The sequence below is a fragment of the Camelina sativa genome, chromosome 9 (genome assembly GCF_030686135.1).
Source record: "Camelina sativa cultivar CO46 ecotype springtype chromosome 9, ASM3068613v1".
Taxonomy (NCBI): domain Eukaryota; kingdom Viridiplantae; phylum Streptophyta; class Magnoliopsida; order Brassicales; family Brassicaceae; genus Camelina; species Camelina sativa.
Window position 1 is genome coordinate 34978101 of NC_141888.1, and position 18840 is coordinate 34996940.

Below are 18840 nucleotides of genomic sequence, written 5' to 3' on the forward strand. Positions count from 1 at the left end.
TGTGACTTTATATAGTATTTCACAATGCTGTCTTTTTCTTTCCAGTAGTTAATATTATGAACCGTTGTTAGTATTTCAGGAACACAAGTGTGTATCTGTCACATAACATAAGTCAACGTGTTTTGGAGCTGAATCTTACGTTTCTTCTTACCTTACCAGAATAATCTATTAATTCTTAAATAGGAAATAATTCATAGAGACGGCCTGATATTTTGAGAAAAATATTCATGAACGTGTCGAAGAAATGGTAATATTTTCAAGTATCTTAAGTGAGACAGATAAATTGAGACCTCAATCAAAGTAGAGAATCTTTCAACCTCTTTTCTTTAAGTATAAAGAAGTGTGTCTCCAGAATAAGTACATGATCTAATATATACTGGATTCTTCATTAAATATATATCTCAAACATTGTCAACTACATTGTAAAATATTAAAGAATCCGAATGTGTCTCTTCACACAAATCAATGGAGTGGAAGCAGAATCTGTGTTTTTCTTCATTGTTTTCAAATAGAATAAGGAGACTTCTCCATTGCCGACACAAATGAATAAAAAGACAAACATATGAATCATGAAGGAAAAACAATGAGGAATTGAAAGTTTACTAGAACAACCAAATTACTAGTAGCCAAGATACATAAGAGATACATAGTTAACAGTCTAACAGAAGGTAAAAGGCAATAATAGAGTGATTCAACGTGAAGATCTTAGTTGTTTTTCAAAGTGAAGATCTTGGATGTCACACATACATAATGAGAAATACAAAGACTTAAGTTTACAACAAGCGAAAGAACTAGTAGTAGTAGCCAAGGATGACTTCCCCTTTTGGTGGGAACACGAACACAGCACCAAAGATTCAATGTCTCAGATATGGACAGAGAAATGGTGCATGTCCTCACCACCATGCATGTCATTAGATTGACCGTGAACAAGCATGGCTCGGTTCGTCTGAGTTGGGAAACCTGAAAACTGGAAATCAGTGTGTCCAAAGATATCAGCACTGTCGGAAACAGAGGTGATGTCTGAGCCAGAAGTGGTTGAGCTGCGGTCTTTGCTGTTATGCAGCATACGAGCTTCGAATCTTGACATGTTGGCCTTTTTGTTATCACGCTGGCCTGACTTGTCATTTTCTTCTTCTCTAGCAGCAGCAGCAGCCTGCTCAGACTCTTGAAGAAGTTTTTTGGTGTTTAGGAATCTTCCACCGGACCCTCTTGGCCTTTTGAGAGCATGAACATGTCGAGACTCATGAAGATACGGCTGTTGCAAAAAAAAAAAAAAAAACAGAGATGAGCAGAACAGTTTTAAAGAGATGCTTTTTGTATGTGTTGGCTCATAAGGTGAAGTAAAATACTTTACGGGCTTTGATTAGCTTGTTCTGAGCCTCTAGCTTGGCACGCTGCTGCCTCCTCCTCATGATTGCGTGGTATTGCTTTGCATTGACAAAGACCGGCTCATTTTCTGTGAGCTCCCCTGGTAAAGGAACTCGACCCTGAACTGTACCCATCATTTGGGGACTGCATGTCTGCAAAAGAGATTAAGAGTCCTGAGATCTGATAGACTGATTAAACTGAAAGATAGACTGGGATTCCATTTCTTTGCAGAGCATAATGGGACTACTTCATAGTATAAACACACTTAATGCCAAGTATACCAGAAGAAGAAGATGTATGGAAACAAAGGGTTGTACTAACCTGTGCATGTGGTAAGTAAGTTGTAGCTAATAAACCACCAAAGTGTGGATCAGCATAGTGATATGAGAAATTAGGCTGCATCTTGTATAATACAAGATATCATCAGTCCACCATCAGAACTTGCTATTATTACAGATTCATAGATCTACAATATTACCTGTGCAGGAGCAAAGTGAATATTCGGATATGCTGTCATCGAGCCTGATTTTGGATTAGTTGCAAACCCCTTCCGCTGAGTTTCTTCAGATCCTAGACAAACAACTGACAAGTCAGAGAGAAGATAACAATTATATGGCAAAATGATGATTCTCTTTTGAATGACATGAGAAGTAAACATATATACCAAAGAATGAAATATCTGATAAGCAACCAAAATCAACTCAAGACATCATCAAGCAGGAGTCTTTAACATAGAAGATCACATATCAATATATTCTTTTTGAAACGAACCTGATTTAGCTGAAAACGAGATTTGCCTGGAAGGATTATCATCATCACCACTACTAGCAACTTCAGTGTAAGATTGACCAGTGGACTGAGTAGAAGATGAGTCCTGGTCCTGAAAACTAATTTGCTTAGTGGTCTGTAAATGACCAGGCCTAGCATCCACCTTCAAGCTTAGTGAATCAGCAGAGCCGCGACGATTAACAACAATGGAATCAGTAGGAGGAACAAGTCCCCAAGAGATGCTAGTGTTAAGGTATGGCAAAGTGGAATGAGTAGCTGAATCTTTCTTATTCATCTGATGCATCATAACGAAACGTCTTCTTCTTAAACAACCTAAAAAAATCATATCATTCAAAAGATTAGATTTTTAGAGAGGGATGGAGAAGCAGAAGACAAGATTTAAAGCTTAAAAAACAAAACCAGAATAGAAATAAACAGAAGTAAGAAAGTTTCTAAAATTGGTGTAAATTGTTTATTAATCTAAGACGAACCCTGATTCGATCGTACTATCTTGGGTAACCAAAAACGATTGCAGAAGCAACGATTGGTCGGAATTAGAAATTTTTTTCCAACCAAGAATTAAAATTTGTGCCATCACTTTAGGCAAAAAGGCGTTGACTTGAAAGATGAAAGAGTTTCTAAATCAGTAAGTAAAAACATCAAAATCGCACGCCACAAGGCAGATACACCAAATAAATCGAACCAAGAAAAAGTGGAATTTTTTTGACAAAGGGATTGAAAACATACAAAGCCCTTGAACACAGATTCATAAATAGAGATAAAGATATAAAGAGAGAGAGAGAAAGAGACCTTTGAGATTCGCAGATGTAGAGACGAAGGGACACAGATCAGTTTTGCATGTCTCTCTCCCTTATTGTCCAAAAACAGAACAAAGTCTCTGTCTTAGTGAATCGGGCAGAGAGTGTGTATCGTAATCTTCTTTTTTTTTGTTGCTTCGTCTTCGTCTCTAACCTTTTTTTTAGTTGGAGGAAACCACCATCGCCATGAGCACCACCACTACCAGTTTCTTCCTCTTCTGATTAATTATTGTCTTAACTCTTAAGCAGTGCTTAATTATATCTCTTTAATTTATTTGGTTTCACTTTACCCAAAAACACAGAGAATAATAATAAGGGAGGAGGCTCTCTGCCTATCCCACCTTATAGAATCATCAATAACCCAAAACAAAAAAAAAAAATATATTTGAAATCGCCCAACTCTATCAGATTCTTTAATTCCCTAACACAGTTTTTAAAAATTTATAATTTGGAGGAAAAAACCAAAATGATAAGATTAAAAAAGCCAATAAATAATGTAAATTCTTGAAAGGTAAACGTACAATTCAAGATTTTTTTTTTCTGCTCTATAAGTTAACGATTCCTATCTCTACAAATCCGTTTGGCACTTTAACCTTTATTTTGTTTTTATAGCTCATTAGCAAATATTATAATACTATAATGTCTTTTACTAAACTTTTCCCTAATCTTTTTTTTCGAATATAACTTTCTAATAAGTTTATATATATATTTTTTTTTTCTTTGGAAGGCTGTATGATTTCTTAATTCCATTATCTCTAAATAATGATTCCAAAAAAGTAGTATTAGCTAATCTTGGCCACGTTAGCTTTTTTAGTTAACTCTATTGTTTAATGTTGTGTGAAGCTTTTGAATTGCTAACATGTTTTATTTATGCTTTTTTGTCCGAAGTATGTTGTCGTTTCCAGTTTATGAAACCTTTTTTAATTTATATGTCTGAACTGAACCGTCTTTAAGGTCTTTTACTCTCTAGTTTTAGCCGCCCTTCTCCATAATTTATCCCTCTCACGCACTCCTTATCTCGTGATCCACACGCACCTGAGTTATAGACTTGCAACCATTTTTCTTACAAGTATGGATGGTGTGGTTTAAGGAAAAGTGTAAGCTTTGTCCAAATAAAAAAAGAAAGAAAAGTGTAAAAGCATGTAAAATGAGATAGGAATAAGGGATTGTATAATACTAAAACTTAGGTTGGGTTCTTAATCAAGTACCTAACCTTTTTTCTGCAATGAAATAAAAGCTTTAGTGCAAGTTAAGCATAGTCATCCTTCCTTTACCCTTGGAAGTAACAACCAAAACATAATCATTGCTACTCCCTTCATATTTTATTTTTTTTAAATTCCATATGTTTATGGGCTTTTTAAGCCCTTGATTGATCCATGAGAATTAGGACACGTGGGATATTGGGTACTCATCTCCAATGAACCAAATTCTAAAAGTTAATCACCTTTCTTTGGACCAAATTCAAAGGAGACCAAGAGATAGAGCTATTATAGAAAAAAAAGTCATGATCAGCGGCTGGACAAGAGCAACTATGGAAAGACCAAATCCTTCATTTTTATCTTCTATCTCAAGTGATTAGTGGGTGAACCACTCGAGAAAGATTACTTGAAGATGGTATAGTATTTGATACCGTATTTTGAAAATCAGAAAATGTGAATGATAATTTTCAGGACGTGTTAGTTGTTTTAATCAAAAATGACTCCATCAAAATCTCCAAAAATTATTAAATATATATATATGCAAGAGATGATTCTCGCAAGTCAAGTAACCAACCACCAATGTTTGTCAGACCAAATACGAGATCAGTCGGTTGGGTTGGTTTGAGAATTTCCTCAGCGCTGGTTTATTTTGGTTATAATTCATACACCAAACCGTAATGAAACCCTAGCAGAATTGGCATAGATGGATCAAGGAAATGGAAAGACTTTGCAGAAAATGTTAAAACCTTACCATCCAATTCCAGCTCCAAACGAAAGCAGTTGAGAAGAGATATATCCGTCAACGTCTCCGGAAGAAGAATGAAATGAGGAACCGGAAAAAGTTTCCAACTAGGGTAACCCAAATCAGAGGTAGGCTGATCCTCGTCCATGTCAATGGGGCTTCTTCAGTTTCTGTTCGTACCGGGGATTGCACAACACTAAGTAAATAAAGATTTTTGGGGAAAGAGTGAAGCTGGTTCTTTTATTAACGATAAAATCATGAGGTCGTCACTAACAAGAATCAAGATTGAGCTCGTCAGTTCACAGGAGAACTAACAAGCCAATAATGACGAGCTCAGAAGCTAGAAGGAATTATACAGAAGACAATAACGGTTTTCACGCAAAGTATTGCTCTCTGTCTCTTGTCCTGGGGTGAGGATGGTGATCCTAATAAGTGATGCTTCCTTTTATAGGCGACTATTGACCGAGGGTTTTCTAGGGTTTCCATCGTGAATTCCCGAGAGTGCCCCTTTACGAATTATTAATGACTTACATCCAATTTCGTCGGGTCGAAATCTTAATTAGCTTGTTTTGTTGGGCCGAGTGGCATATTGGGCGTAGCCCATGTCCAACAATAGTCCCCCCCTTAGTCCGGAGAGCGTCAGTTTTTCTGCGATCAGCGGGCGTGCTTGAATTCTGTTAATATGCCTGCTCGGCACAGATCGTCTCGGGTTGCTTGTGAGATTGCTGATGATCGGTGATCGGTGAGACTCCACAGTTGGAGATCGGCACGGCGCTGATGATGTGGAATCGGACAGGGGTCACCGTGATAACTTGACTTTGAGCGGGTTAGATCGATCTTGCTGGGCGTCATCGAGGATCGCCGCACGAGAGAGTGATCTAGGTGAGATCGACAGATTTAATGATTCCAGGGGGATCGAAGATCGGCCGATTGAGATAGGTTTTGAGAGAAACCGAGATGAGTTGAGCGGCGGTAATGAGTTGAGCAGTAGTAATGAGCTCGGCGGTGAGCTCGACGAGATGAGCGGAGGTAATGAGCTCGGCGGTGAGCTCGGAGAGATGAGCAAAGGTAATGAGCTCGGCGGTGAGCTCGGCGGTGAGCTCGGCAAGATGAGCGGAGGTAATGAGCTCGGCGGTGAGCTTGGCGAGAGTGAGATTTAGGTCTCGGCGGTGAGCTCGGCGAGATGAGTGAAGGTAATGAGCTCGGCGGTGAGCTCGGCGAGAGTGAGATTTAGGTCAGCGAGATTGAGAATGAGGTCGCCACCGAGATTGAGGTCGGCGAGCGAGAAAGTGAGATTGAGGTCGCCACCGAGAGTGAGATTGAGGTCGGCAAGATTGAGATTGAGATCGGCGAGTGAGTTTTGAGGTTGCCACCGAGAGTGAGTTTGAGATCGCCACCGAGAGTAAGATTGAGGTCGGCGAGTAAGTTTGAGGTCGCCACCGAGAGTGAGTTTGAGGTTGGCGAATGAGATCGGCGGATGAGATCGGCATATGAGATCGTCGGATGAGATCGGCGAATTGAGTTCGGATCTCACGCGATCGAGAATGATTCCGAGGTTGGTTCTACGTGCAAGGAAGGAGATCGGCAAGAAAATGTTGATCTTGCGAGTGAGGAGAGATCAGCGAACGAAGATTGGAAATTGTGTGCTAGATAGAAATTGTCAGATCGACGAGATGAAATTGGTGTTCATGTTGTGCGCTTGCATCCCATATCTTCTCATGGGAGCGATAAGGAGAGATTTGATCGTCAACTTGAGGATGGCACTTAAGAGAGCGCGGGAGAAGGTTGTGAGGTCAGCGCCAAGCTGGAGAGTGGAGATCGACATCAAACTTGAGAATGCAGGTCGGCACCAGGTAGAAGAGTGAATGTCGCCATCGAAAGTTGAGGTTTCCACCGAGAATGAGTGGAGGTCTCCACCGAGAATAAGAGAGTAGGTCTCCACTGAAGACAAGAGTAGAGTCGCCACCATGAATGGAAGTGGAAAATGAGATGGAAGGAAAGCGCAAGAGTAGGGCGTTTAGGGCGAGAGCATTCGTTGAGCACGAGAGTATTGAGCATGAGAGAGTCGTCGAGCGTGAGCGTTGAGAGAAGGCATTGAACGCAAGGGTGTTGATTGCAAGGGCGTGAAACGCGAGGGCGTTATGCGAGAGAGCGTCGTCGAGCATGAGAGCGTCGTCGAGCGTGAGCGTTGAGCGAAGGTGTTGAACGCAAGGGAGTTGAGTGCGAGAGCATCGAACGCGAGGGCGTTGAGCGAGAGAGAGTCTTCGAGCGTGAGAGCGTCAGCAAGCATGAAGGCATCAAACGTGAGGGCGTTGAACGAGAGCGCGTCGTCGAGTGTGAGAGCATCGTCGAGCATGATAGCGTCGTCGAGCATGATAGCGTCGTCGAGCATGAGGGCGTCAAACGCGAGTGCGTTGAGCGAGAGCGTTGAGCGCGATGACGTTGCCGTGAGGGAGCGAGCTTATGTTTCATATGCAACTCGGTTTTATGATCTACCAAAGTAAAGTGGTAGGCGAGACAGACTCGCCGTACCTTTAGGTGCGGCTTTTCTGTCCGGCTTATCCTGTGGGTGTTTGGGGTTGGCAAGAACTTGCAAGCCAGAGCTTGGCTTATTAGTTTAGACGCCCTTAAGCTAGTGCGAGACTTGCTCGGCTTTTTGCTTGGTTTCGAGATGTATTCTACGGGGCGAGACGTCTCTCGGCTTACCCTGTTACGTGTTTCGAATACCAAGTTTTAGGTTGGTAGTTGAGATGAGCTCGTCGTACCTTTTAGGTGCGGCCCTGGTGTCCGGCTTACCCTGTGGGTGCCACGAGGTCGGAAAGAGTGTGCAAGTAAGAACTTGGCTTATTCAAACTTGACCGCCTGCTAGCTGAATGCGAGACTGGGCTCGGCTTTTTTTTGTGCGGATTATTTCACCGCTGCATCCATGTGGAACGCGTTTTAAATCGTACACCTGGCCAGGGTGACGATGTAGAAGCTGGACACTCGTTAAGACGGACTCGTTCGAGAGAGCTTATTTGACTAAGTGTACTCTTGCGAGTGTAACTTTTTTGTTGTTGCAAATATCTTATTTTGAAGAATAGATGAGCTCGGTATGTCGAGCGTTCTTTTTTTTTTTTTTTTTTTTTTTTTTAGCTAATGATATTATGATGTTTAACTCACTGTTGATCTTCGATGCTGAGCTGCGAGTTGGTCGTCGATTTCGAGGTGAACCCGACTCCTACGTGGGTTGTTTGTCGTTGGATTGATGATCGGCTTGCAGGTAGCAGAGACAAGTTTCGAAATTTAGCGCCAGTGACGAGTTCGATAGTAGAGACGAGCTTGGTAGGTCGATAACATAGATAAGTTTGAAAGGTCAATTGTTTGCCAGGTCGCCAAGTATGAATGTTAGGAAGATCAGAGCTACTGAGGTCGTTTCTCGCGATATTGGAGATATCACAGGGTAGCATAGTGGTTTGGGCGAGGTCGCCGTTGAGAAGGATCAAGAAATGATGGGTTTGCGCGCAACTGGTAGTGAAAGAGACTTGTTGAGAGGTCGGCAGGCTGGGTTTAGTTGCCGCGAGCTTGGCTAGACTTCCCGCGAAGTCGTCTATGCTGGTGTTAGACGAGCTGGAGGACGGCGTGACTGAGACTTCGCAGATTTGGGTCCTGTTAATATACGTGAAGGCGGCGAGGGGGAGGGAGGCGCTAACAAGGGTGTCGCCATCACATGTAGTCGGATCGGAGGCGATGCACATATGGTCGGTAAATCATTTGTTGAGGTCGGCGAATCGCCTATTCTCGATCGATACATGTCCGGTACATGGTTGTGTGGCGATGACAAAAATGCAGATCGGCAGGCGATTGAGGTCGACACCTCTAGGGTTGGAGGGCGGTGCGAGTTGGAGTCTCGCGTGATCAGGATTGAGATCGGTCCTTTGAGCAAGGAGGGGGGATTGACTGGTGAAAGTCAGCGTTTGTGCGTCAGAGTTGGCGAAATCAGAACTATGGGTGAGGGGGTCGGCCAATGGAGGTTGGCGGGACGTTGTACGGTGCCCTAGATGTCGTCCTTGTGTGGGCGGCATATCTCCAATCTATGTCGGCACTTGTTTAACCATTTGGGTGAACTCCGAGGTCAGCTCATAATTGGAGGTGGCGAGGTTGGCTATATATTGGAGGTATATTGGGCGATATGAACGAGAGAGGTCAGAGGTTCGACCCCTCTCTTTATTCCTTTTACTTTTGTGTTTGTGCTTCTCTCTTTTTTTTTGTTTAGTCTCAAAAGAACAAAATCTAGCCGTCGCTCCTTGCTTCTTTACCGATAGACGGTCGGTAGGAGATTCCGTTGACCGTCAATCGAGATGACCTAATGGTGGTCAGCGGTCGTCCTGGTTCAGGCCGCGCGCGCATAGACTTTGAGGTCGGCATCATAAGAAACAAATTCGAGGTCGGCATAGGGCGACGAGGGCGGAGAGAACTCTACAGCAGGGGTCAGCACGGCCTGCACGCGGATCTTCCTTGGAACGAGATCGAGAGATTGAGGTTGGCGAGGATGGCCAATGAGATGGAAGAGATTGAGGTTTCCTTCCATCTCATTTTCCACCCTCACGCTCGTCGCACTCATTTTCCACTTCACGCTCGTCGCCATCATGAGGTCGGCGCCAATTTCGGCTCAGGCGGTGACCGCTCTCGAGGTTGGTCTCGAGGTTCGATGGGTGGAGATGGCTCATAGGAGCGAGAGTAGAGATCGGTATAATGAGTGTGATTCTCGATTTGTTGAGAGCGAGATAAAGGTCGGCTTTGGGACCAGGAGGTGAGATAGGCAAAGGGATGGTGAGGTCGAGAGTGAAAGCATGAACGCTGGTTTTGGTCATCGCGAGATTGGCACCTCTTGTGAGATTGGTATCTCTTGCGAGGCCGCCCATGGTGATGCTTTGATTTCTCAGAGGTCGCCTCTTCGTATGAGATCAGAATTTCTCATCTTGATGAGCGGCGTGATGGTTTGAGTTGGAGTGGATTCGATCAAGAGCGATTCAGATCAGGTCAGTAGATCTGATGCTTTTTGTATTGGACCCGGTCTCTTAGGTTGTAGAGCGGCCAGATCTACTGAGATTGGCATTGTGACCGAGAGGAGAGATCCGGGTGAGAACGACGGTTTTAGAGTTTAACCGTGAGATCGGTAGTGGCGACGCGTGGCAATTTGGAGGTCGGCACCTTGGTCCCGAGGTCGTCCCTCGTGAGGTTAGCATTGGAGGTTAGGAGAATGACGACGATTTCGATAAGGAAGCATTGGTTTTGAGCGGGTTTGCGCTGCGTTGGCAAGCTCAGCAGTTATCAAAGTTCTCAGCTGGCTGGAGGTCGGCGAGATTGAGAGAGATCAGCGGAGGGATGCCCACGAGGTCGGCGCTGGCTGCCTTGAGTTCGGCGCTGACTGCCTCGAGGTCAGCACTTCCCACGAGATCGACGCTGATTATGGTGGAGATGTTAATCTCATGATGGGAGGTCGGCACGATCGCGAGTCTCTAGGCCGCATTGCTGATCCTTATGAGATCGGTACGTTTGAGGAGAATTGTCGGATGTCTCCTGTTATGAGCGGGACGGAGCTCGGCGGCTCCCTGCTGAGAGCACCCGGATCTGATGGGAATAACCTCAAAGTGCGGCGTGACGATCTTGAGAAAGGACCTCGTCATATGCGCAATGCCGGACTCGAGGTAGGAGGTCGCGAGGTTGGTTCAAGCGGAAGAGAGGAGCTTGCTGATCGCCAATTTGAGATCGATTTTTCGGATATGGGTGGAGTGTGCTCTCAACTCTGGGATCAGCATTGTAGCGAGGTTACGATGTGACCGGATTCAGATTCGAGTGTGGTTCAGCGAATGAGGATGCGGGTCGGCAAGCTGGAATTGATGCGAACAGGAATTTGCGTGATGGGACTGAGATCGGCGAAGACGCAATCGAGGTCGGCGGGCAGCTCGGCCGAGAGTTTGCCGATTCTGATGATAGCGATGCCGACCTCAGGATGGGAGGACGCAACAAGGCACGACATGGGAGAGCAGCCGAGATCGGTGTTGGATGGCGGCGTGATCTCTTTGTTTCTGAGGGCGGCGCCATTGAGGAGGATAACATCAAGGTCGGCGAAGAGATGACCGAAGGCGTGTTTATTATGGAATTGAGAGAGACCGCAAACGAGAGAGGTCGACAAGACGGAGATGAGGTTGGTGGTCGGCCATGTAGTGCTCCGGGGGTCGGCTCGTTTTCTACCGGGTGGAGCGACCGAGAATCTGCCGATCTGGATCCGGCTAGCTTTGAGACCGATCGAGGGGATGTGGAGCTGAGCGTTGATGTCGAGTTTGGTTGTCGCGAGCTTGGCGACACCTCTCATGAGGTCGAAACTTCTCACGGTGATGCTTTCGACGGTAGATAGATATTTGGGAAGAGTGGAGATTTTGGTTTTACCATCGAGGGTTTGACCGATGATCGTGATTTTGACGACATTCTTGAGTTTGGTGAAAAGTGGTGGTAAGCTTTTTATGTTGTAGTGAGTGTGTCAAGTCGCTCGGTTGTTCGCCTGTCCTGGCTAACGAGTATGTCCATGATAGTCTCGTTATGGATCGTCGAGGTTGTTTCTGTGTCCAGCAAGCAAGGGAGCTGGGAGGGCGGCACCATCAGTGAAAACTAGAGCCACGGTTTGGAGATGTTGGGCATGTGTGGCAACAAGAGGTTCTGATGGCGTATCGGGCGCTGGTGTAGAAGTTGTGCTCGGCAGGGAGCCTTCGGTTGTGCTCGGCAGGGAGCTCGGCAGGGGGACAATTTGTGTTCTCGTTTGCCCCCATCGCTGCTCCGTTGCTTCGTTGAGGTCTTCGTTGGGGTTTGTCATGAGTCTTGAAACTTCAAGGAAGTGAGGACCGTCGGTCTTGATTCGTCAAAAGAAGCGCTCTACTCTCGCCCCACGGTGGGCGCCAATTGTTCGTACCGGGGATTGCACAACACTAAAGAAATAAAGATTTTTGGGGAAAGAGTGAAGCTGGTTCTTTTATTAACGATAAAATCGTGAGGTCGTCACTAACAAGAATCAAGATTGAGCTCGTCAGTTCACAGGAGAACTAACAAGCCAATAATGACGAGCTCAGAAGCTAGAAGGAATTATACAGAAGACAATAACGGTTTTCACGCAAAGTATTGCTCTCTGTCTCTTGTCCTGGGGTGAGGATGGTGATCCTAATAAGTGATGCTTCCTTTTATAGGCGACTATTGACCGAGGGTTTTCTAGGGTTTCCATCGTGAATTCCCGAGAGTACCCCTTTACGAATTATTAATGACTTACATCCAATTTCGTCGGGTCGAAATCTTAATTAGCTTGTTTTGTTGGGCCGAGTGGCATATTGGGCGTAGCCCATGTCCAACAGTTTCCAGTAAGCAAACACATTGCCGTGAAACCTACGTAAAAAGGAGAACCCATTGATAATCAGACGGATAAAAAAAAAAAAAAAAAGACTTGGGGCAGTTAAGCTTACCTCTTTACTATATTTTTTCATCTAAACAGAGTTTCATCAGATGTTCATCTTCTTCTCCTCGATTCAGGCGGGGGCAATGGATAAGATCAAGGTGTTTGATCGAGTGATTTGGAGAAAGGGAAACATTCTCCAGTGAATCGCAGCCGTGTGCGTAGAGAACATTGAAGACGACGACAACTTGCAGATGAGAGGAGCTGGTTTGATCGGCTGGTTTAGTTTGGTTCAATATCGAAACCCGAAACCAACCTGATTTAATTAACCGAATTTAACTTGAAGAAGTAAAGTATACAAAATAACAAATTACAAAACCAAACCAAACTTAAACCAACCGTCCCCCACAACTAATTTGGTCTCGGTTTAATCGCCGGAGATAATTCGAATTCCACAAGCTCTTATCTCGACGGGCAGATTCTGAAACGCCTCTGGAAGTTGAAGATGTGATTCGAGTCGCAATTCGTCAAAACTCTCGATGTTTATACTACTTGGGACGAAGATGACAACCATGTGAGTGTGACGCGATGAAACAACAACATCTTCGTTCCCCCTCTCCAACAGTTTTGGTTTGAGGTTAATTCGAAAAACGCCGTCAGCTTCGTAGCTCCAATCATAACTACACTCTGGAAACTGGAGATTGAAGGACGTCTCGCAAGCAACCATGACACAGGCAACTATACCCAAAATTTTGGAGGTAAGCCTACCTTCGATTAGGCTGATCCTAGTAGATGTCCCTAGGGTTTGATTATCTAGATAACTAGGCACTTCGGCTCCCGGTAAGCATGCAAATCTTGATGTAATTACCGCATTGCTATATCCGTCATCTAGAATTCGAGCCAACGTAGTAGATTCACCTTCTTGCAGGCTGCAGCAATTGCTAAGATCGAGGTGTTCAATAGAATTGTTGTAGAAAAGGCAGAGATACTCTAGAGAATTGCAGCCATGTGTGTATAGATGCTTAAGGTTCTGTGGAAGCTCTTCCACTGATTTGAGTTCCTTGCAGTTATTGATGCAGAGCGTTCCCAAAGATAAGAGGTTTATGATGCTTTCAGGTAGTGCCTCAAAGTCATGTCTGCTTAGGTCCAAGTGTATCAAACTGGGGAAATGACTTAGCTGTTCTGACAAGGATTGAACACTTTTGCAGTTGTCAAGCCCAAGCTCTAGCATACCATATCTTACTTTGGTGGGATTCAGGGTAGAGAGTTCCACCAGTGATCTAAGATTTGAACAGCGGGATAGTTTGAGTGTCTGCAAATGAATCAGCTCCGGCAACGCCTCAAGTTTAGTGCAGTTACAAAGGATGACAGTTCTTAACTTGGAAAGGTTCTCCATAGTTGTGGGTAAACTTGCGAAATCATTTCCACTGAGGTCCAGTTTCTCTAGTGACTGCAATTGATCAATGTTGTCTGGGATTTTCTTGATGTTTAAGTTGATCAGTTTTAACTCCGCCAAGAAAGGAAAGCCTGAGAAGCTGTTACACGCAAAAGGAGCATCTTCCTCAATGTACTTGATCCGCTTGATGTGGAGTGTTCCAAATTCAGAAAAGCTTTCGCTCTGCTGGACGGCTTCAAATAGCATCCCCATCGCTTCATCAGGAGTTTTTTGCTTGGTTATACAGGAGAAGTGCTCTGCTTTTCCTGTGAGATGCGACAACGGAATATGTAACCTCCCCTCAATGGACAGATTTGCAAGAAAACGTATGCCCTTTTTATCTCTGGGAAATTCTAGTATTATTTGCCGGCGTTCCCTATTCTCGTTTTTCAGAGTGATATTCGTTTCTGATATACGGATTGGGAGATGCACTAAGCCACAGTGGGATAAGTTGAGTGTTTGCAGACTAGATAAGCTTTCAATGGACATTGGGAGTTGCTTCACTCTCGTTGTGCCTTCCATTAGCAACTCTTCGAGCTTTTTGGCTCCTGACAGACCTAGAAGTTCTCTCAGGTTACGAGAACATGTCATGTCTAGTCTCTTCAACATAGGGAGGACCTGAATATAACCAAGGCAAATATAAAGAAAATGTTTTCAAGTGGTTTTGTTTAATAACCTCTTTAGTGGGTTTGACTTCTTTAGAGATGCTATAACAAGACAACTCCAGTGCATTGTAATGTCTTACCGGGTTTCCATACCAGAGGCGCTCAAGATTGCTGTAACGGAGTTTTATTTCGACAAGATAATTTAGATTGTGGTAGTACGTGAGAGGCAAGGTTGTTAAGGGATAGACATCCCAATGTAGTAACCTGAGTTGTTGGGGCAGGCCATCTGTACCTGGAAGAAATTGCAACTTGGATTCTATATCGTTCAAATGCTGGAAGACCTTGAGGAATTTTAGATTGATGGTGTTGAAAATCGTTCCCTTAATATACAAGACGCGAGGCATCTCACACATGTGTAGGGCCAAGCTTTGGATTGTTGTTGTACCCTGGGAGAATCCTGGCTGAATTGACATGGAGACAAACACACAACCGAAAACCATCGAGATTAGAACAGAGAAGAATAAAGAGTCTAATTGTTTTATGAACCCTTCCTTACCGTGTTGTTTTGCAGCACAGAAATAATTTGCTCCTATTCCCAAAGAACTTTTTGCCTCCAAGGCATGGAGTCTGATTCTTCGCGCACAAATTCTTTTCCCGCTTGTTCTATCAAGACATGCATCTTGATACACCCATCGGCTGATATGTCGATGAGGGACTTCTCTGTTAAAGCTTTTATCTCTAATTCACCATCATCTAGAAGTGAAGTTACACGGCGGACTGAGTCTCCATTGAAGAGGCATGCGACATGAAGGAAAACAGCCTGATGTCTTCCATCTAACCCCATATAGCTGGTTCTCAGAATCTCCATGACTCTCTGGTGAGGAACTTTTTTGAGTCTTTCTACTGCCTTTTCCCAGTCCTCTATAGAGGTCATTCGACGGAGATATGTGCCAAAAGCTTTAAGGGCGGAAGGAAGACCTTGTGCAAGGCTAGAAGCACGGATTGACAGTTGTTCATAATCATCAGAAGGAGCTTCTCCTCCTTCAAAAGCAGCCTGTTTAATGACTTGGATTGCGTCATTTTTGCCCAAAATGTCAACGCAGTATACACATCTGACTCCACTGGAGTATAACAATCCTTTGTCTCTTGTGGTTATGATGATTCGGCTCCCCGGTCCAAACCAACTAGTCTCTTTTGCCAAGGCATGCAGCTGGTCCAAATTGTCGACGTCATCAAGGATAAGGAGAACTTTACGGTTTCCAAGCCTCGATTTAATATAGAGGCATCCCTGCTCTACACTCCAAAGCTTCTCATGTCCTTTGCCCAGGATATTCGAAAGAAGCTTTTCTTGTAAATGTATGAGGCCTTTCTCTGCGGAACTCTTAATGTTCTCTATGAAACAATGATAAGCAAATCGATGTGAATGTTCCTTATAGAGACATTTGGCAATGGTGGTTTTTCCAATGCCTCCCATTCCCCAGATACCTATCAGACTCTCTGTATCCATCACAGAATTGAGTTCTTCCATATGTGAGTTCATTCCAATAGTGTCACAGAATTTTACTGTCTCCATAGAAAAAAGTTGTCTTGAAACACGTCCAACAATATCTTCAAACATAGCAGCCTCATCCTCACTAACACAAACACACACACCAGGAACATGTCAGTAAAAGACTCCACGGTGAATGCTTGCTAAAACATGTCACCTATTAGAGAAAAACTCACCAAGTTTTGGAATCGCTGCCTGATATTCCTGCAATTTCGGTTAGAGCTTCTCTCCATCTCTCAATCTTTTCCATTAATTTTCTCTTCTCGCTGGAAAACAACAACATGATTTTTGAGCATTTGTACCTTTCTAAGGCGAAGGTTCCTCTCTGATGCCCAACGTCAGAGGGAGCAACATTGTAAAAGATTGGGACTGCTGTGAGCTGCTGTTTCTTGTGAAGATCCACAATCATTTGGAGCTCGTTCAGACACCAAGTGGAAGAAGCATAGTTCTCCGAGATAACCACAACCGCAATCTTTGAATTCTGTATAGCTTCTTTAATTTTGTCTGAAATGGAGCCGCCAATCTCAAGTTTTTTATCATCTTTGGAGGTATCAATTCCCCGGTCAACAAGTGCTTTGTGCAAGAAGCTGACAATGGTCCTGCGAGTGTCTTCTCCTCGGAAGCTGAGGAACACTTGGTACTGCTTCACGACTCGAGGTGAAGACGATGAATCCATAGAAACTGATGTTGACAGAGCTACGTATGTCGTTGGTTTTGGATCTTCCAATCAATAGTAAAGCTTGAACAATTATTATGACGATTTGATCAAAGTCAACGTGTTATAACATCATCATACAAGCTGGAAATAAATTTGAATACTTCAAGTTTCTTCTTATAGATGGACACATTCTCTGTTACGAAAAAGATATACATCCGAAGGAAAGAACATTTGGCAAATCATTATTGGTGAAAACAGAATATCAAAGAGAGGTTGACTTACATGGTAGAAGTGCAGATTACGTAATCCATCTTATTGAGAATTGGTATAAACGCCGAAGAACAAGTCAGACACATGGAGTGCAACAAATTTTGACAAAACTATTATTCACCCTCATTGGGAAAAAGGAAAAAAGCTTCGTGATCATGAGGTACGACGTATTCCTGAGTTTCAGTGGGGAGTACATCCGCAAAACGTTTCTCAGCCACCTTCTCCGTTCGTTGAATAGAAAAGGCATCAGAGCAGCTACATCCGCAGAGAGTTATCCCATGTACAATCAGGCTATCGAGCAGTGCCTAGTGGCAATCTCCTTGATATCGGAGAACTACACCTCTTTGGACTTGTGGGTGGACGAACTGGCCAAGATAATAAAGTGTGCAGAGGACAGAACTTTGACAGCAGTTCCTGTCTTCTTACAAGTTCATCCGTCGGATGTGTTAAGAGTTGTAAGTCTTGCAGAAGAATTCGCAGACCGAAATGGACCGCGGATCATAATCCTGGAGACGGTGAAGCACTGGCTATGTGATCACCTGATCCGTAATTCTGGCTTCGACTCCCGCCATTGGTACCTTGCTTGCTATTGATTCGGTGATACTTATTAGGCTCATTCATATTAACACCATGATTAAATTCATTACACAACGAATTGGCTAGAACTAATGATTGAATTTGTCTTCGGCTATATATACTTGTTAGGCTCATTCATATTAACAGTTTTAACACCATGTTGAAATTATTCATCACACAACTAATTGGCGAGGACTAAAAGAAATGTTGTATATTTTCTTTGATTTGGATTACAAATAGTATTTGATGATCTCAAACCTTATTTTTTCATGAAAGGGAGGATGACTCAAAGCTGGTAGATAAAATTACTAGTTTCGTTGCAGACACTCTGATGTCTTCTAAAATAAGCTCTCCAAGTCCTAGCCTAAAGTGGGGTACTCCCAAGCTACCGAGTAGCTTAGGTGGATTAAAAGATATTGGCACTAAGAAGAAAGGATTTGTGCATCACAGCAAACTTTCTGGGGCTACTGAGTTGTCCAAGTACAAAGCCACTCAGAAGAAAGCATTCGCACATCACAGCAAACCTTTTGAGGGTATGTACTCGCCGACTTACTGCTTGAAGCGTCCTGCAGAAGAGGTGTGTGAGTTGTTATGCGCATATTCTACAAAAGAAATTGGTATAATTGGCATTCATGGAATGGAAGGAGTCGGGAAGACAATTCTTGCCAAGTACATTTATGAAGTGATCTCTCCACAATTTCAGCATCATATTTTCATAGATGACTTGACCAAACAAGAGATCAGCTCCACACCCAGTTTGCTAGAAATTTTTACCACTAAAACCAGTTTCCATGGGAGCAATGTCATTAAAGAATTGGTGGGTCAAAGAAAAATTCTAGTTGTTGCTGACAGTGTGGATGACATTAAACAGCTACAATGTATTCTAAAGGAAGCCAGCTTGTTTGGTCCAGGAAGTCGGGTTATCGTAATCACTCAAGACAGGTCTTTGCTAGTTCAATGCGGGGTGAAACATATTTACGAAGTTATGTGTCCTGGATATGACGAAGCTATTCATATCTTCTCACATTTTGCTTTCAAGCAAAGAGAACCTGTTTCTGGTTTTGAAGGGCTCACAGGTCGTGCTGTCGAGGTTGCGGGTCGTATTCCTCTGGCCCTTAAAGTGTTGGGATCGTTTCTGCACGGTAGGAATATTGGTGAATGGGAAAGTACAATGTGCAGGCTTGAGTTATCACATGATAACTTCACTTCAGAGATTCCTAGGTATGTGAGTGCAGATAACTTCACTTCTAGACGTCGTCCAATCATAGTTGAGCCACCAATTGACGCATATGAGGCAAATCGTTTCCCATCATACTGTTTCACTCTTAATTAAAAGTAATCATTTTTTTTAATGTAATGTTTATAGGTCTTTTTTTGGGAAACAAGACTCATATCATTTAAAATTGGGATTGAGGAAAATATGAGAGACCCG

At 43.6% G+C, this 18840-nt stretch overlaps 4 protein-coding genes and 1 pseudogene across 8 annotated transcripts; 1 reads left to right on the top strand and 4 right to left on the bottom strand.

The window, feature by feature from the left end:
• Positions 1 to 584: 584 nt before the first annotated feature.
• Positions 585 to 4979, bottom strand: LOC104712893 (nuclear transcription factor Y subunit A-3). 4 transcript variants are annotated; one of them, XM_010429885.3, is made up of 6 exons: positions 2947 to 4979; positions 2140 to 2469; positions 1847 to 1938; positions 1690 to 1770; positions 1350 to 1520; positions 585 to 1255 (listed from the first exon to the last, which is right to left on the bottom strand). In XM_010429885.3, exons 2-6 carry the CDS (start codon positions 2441 to 2443, stop codon positions 863 to 865), a joined length of 1041 nt encoding a protein of 346 aa, XP_010428187.2. In that variant the 5' UTR covers positions 2444 to 2469; positions 2947 to 4979; the 3' UTR covers positions 585 to 862. The 4 variants fall into 4 exon arrangements, with proteins under 4 accessions (XP_010428187.2, XP_010428188.2, XP_087320751.1 ...); XM_010429886.3 differs by having other exon boundaries at positions 1690 to 1764; positions 2947 to 3684; XM_087464625.1 differs by having other exon boundaries at positions 1690 to 1764; positions 1847 to 1950; positions 2947 to 3532.
• A 7617-nt stretch (positions 4980 to 12596) lies between these two features.
• LOC104715825 (disease resistance protein RML1A-like) lies at positions 12597 to 14359 on the bottom strand. The gene has a single exon (XM_019229536.2). It carries the CDS (start codon positions 14357 to 14359, stop codon positions 12743 to 12745), a length of 1617 nt encoding a protein of 538 aa, XP_019085081.2. The 3' UTR covers positions 12597 to 12742.
• Positions 12597 to 15928, bottom strand: LOC109125246 (putative disease resistance protein At4g11170). The gene has a single exon (XM_087464626.1). It carries the CDS (start codon positions 15926 to 15928, stop codon positions 14945 to 14947), a length of 984 nt encoding a protein of 327 aa, XP_087320752.1. The 3' UTR covers positions 12597 to 14944.
• Positions 15929 to 16076: 148 nt separating this feature from the next.
• Positions 16077 to 17539, bottom strand: LOC109125258 (toll/interleukin-1 receptor-like protein pseudogene; annotated as a pseudogene). Its single transcript, XR_015565893.1, has one exon. The product of XR_015565893.1 is annotated as a toll/interleukin-1 receptor-like protein pseudogene (transcript).
• LOC104715826 (disease resistance protein CHS1-like) lies at positions 16988 to 18827 on the top strand. Its single transcript, XM_010433198.3, has 2 exons — positions 16988 to 17406; positions 17685 to 18827. The coding sequence occupies exons 1-2, from the start codon at positions 16988 to 16990 to the stop codon at positions 18739 to 18741; spliced, it is 1476 nt and encodes a 491-aa protein (XP_010431500.1). The 3' UTR covers positions 18742 to 18827.
• The last annotated feature ends 13 nt before the right edge of the window (positions 18828 to 18840 follow it).

What these genes read in the sequence shown, in the direction of transcription:
- LOC109125246 (XM_087464626.1), bottom strand. Translation starts at nt 15,928, where the DNA reads ATGGAGACAGTAAAATTCTGTGACACTATTGGAATGAACTCACATATG.
- LOC104715825 (XM_019229536.2), bottom strand. Translation starts at nt 14,359, where the DNA reads ATGTTGAAGAGACTAGACATGACATGTTCTCGTAACCTGAGAGAACTT.
- LOC104712893 (XM_087464624.1), bottom strand. Translation starts at nt 2,443, where the DNA reads ATGATGCATCAGATGAATAAGAAAGATTCAGCTACTCATTCCACTTTG. An exon ending in CTCGTTTTCAGCTAAATCAG is followed by an intron (nt 1,951 to 2,139) that starts GTTCGTTTCAAA and finishes CTGACTTGTCAG; the next exon opens with TTGTTTGTCTAGGATCTGAA. An exon ending in AGCTAATCAAAGCCCGTAAA is followed by an intron (nt 1,256 to 1,349) that starts GTATTTTACTTC and finishes TTTTTGCAACAG; the next exon opens with CCGTATCTTCATGAGTCTCG.
- LOC104715826 (XM_010433198.3), top strand. Translation starts at nt 16,988, where the DNA reads ATGAGGTACGACGTATTCCTGAGTTTCAGTGGGGAGTACATCCGCAAA. An exon ending in GGCTTCGACTCCCGCCATTG is followed by an intron (nt 17,407 to 17,684) that starts GTACCTTGCTTG and finishes TTTTCATGAAAG; the next exon opens with GGAGGATGACTCAAAGCTGG.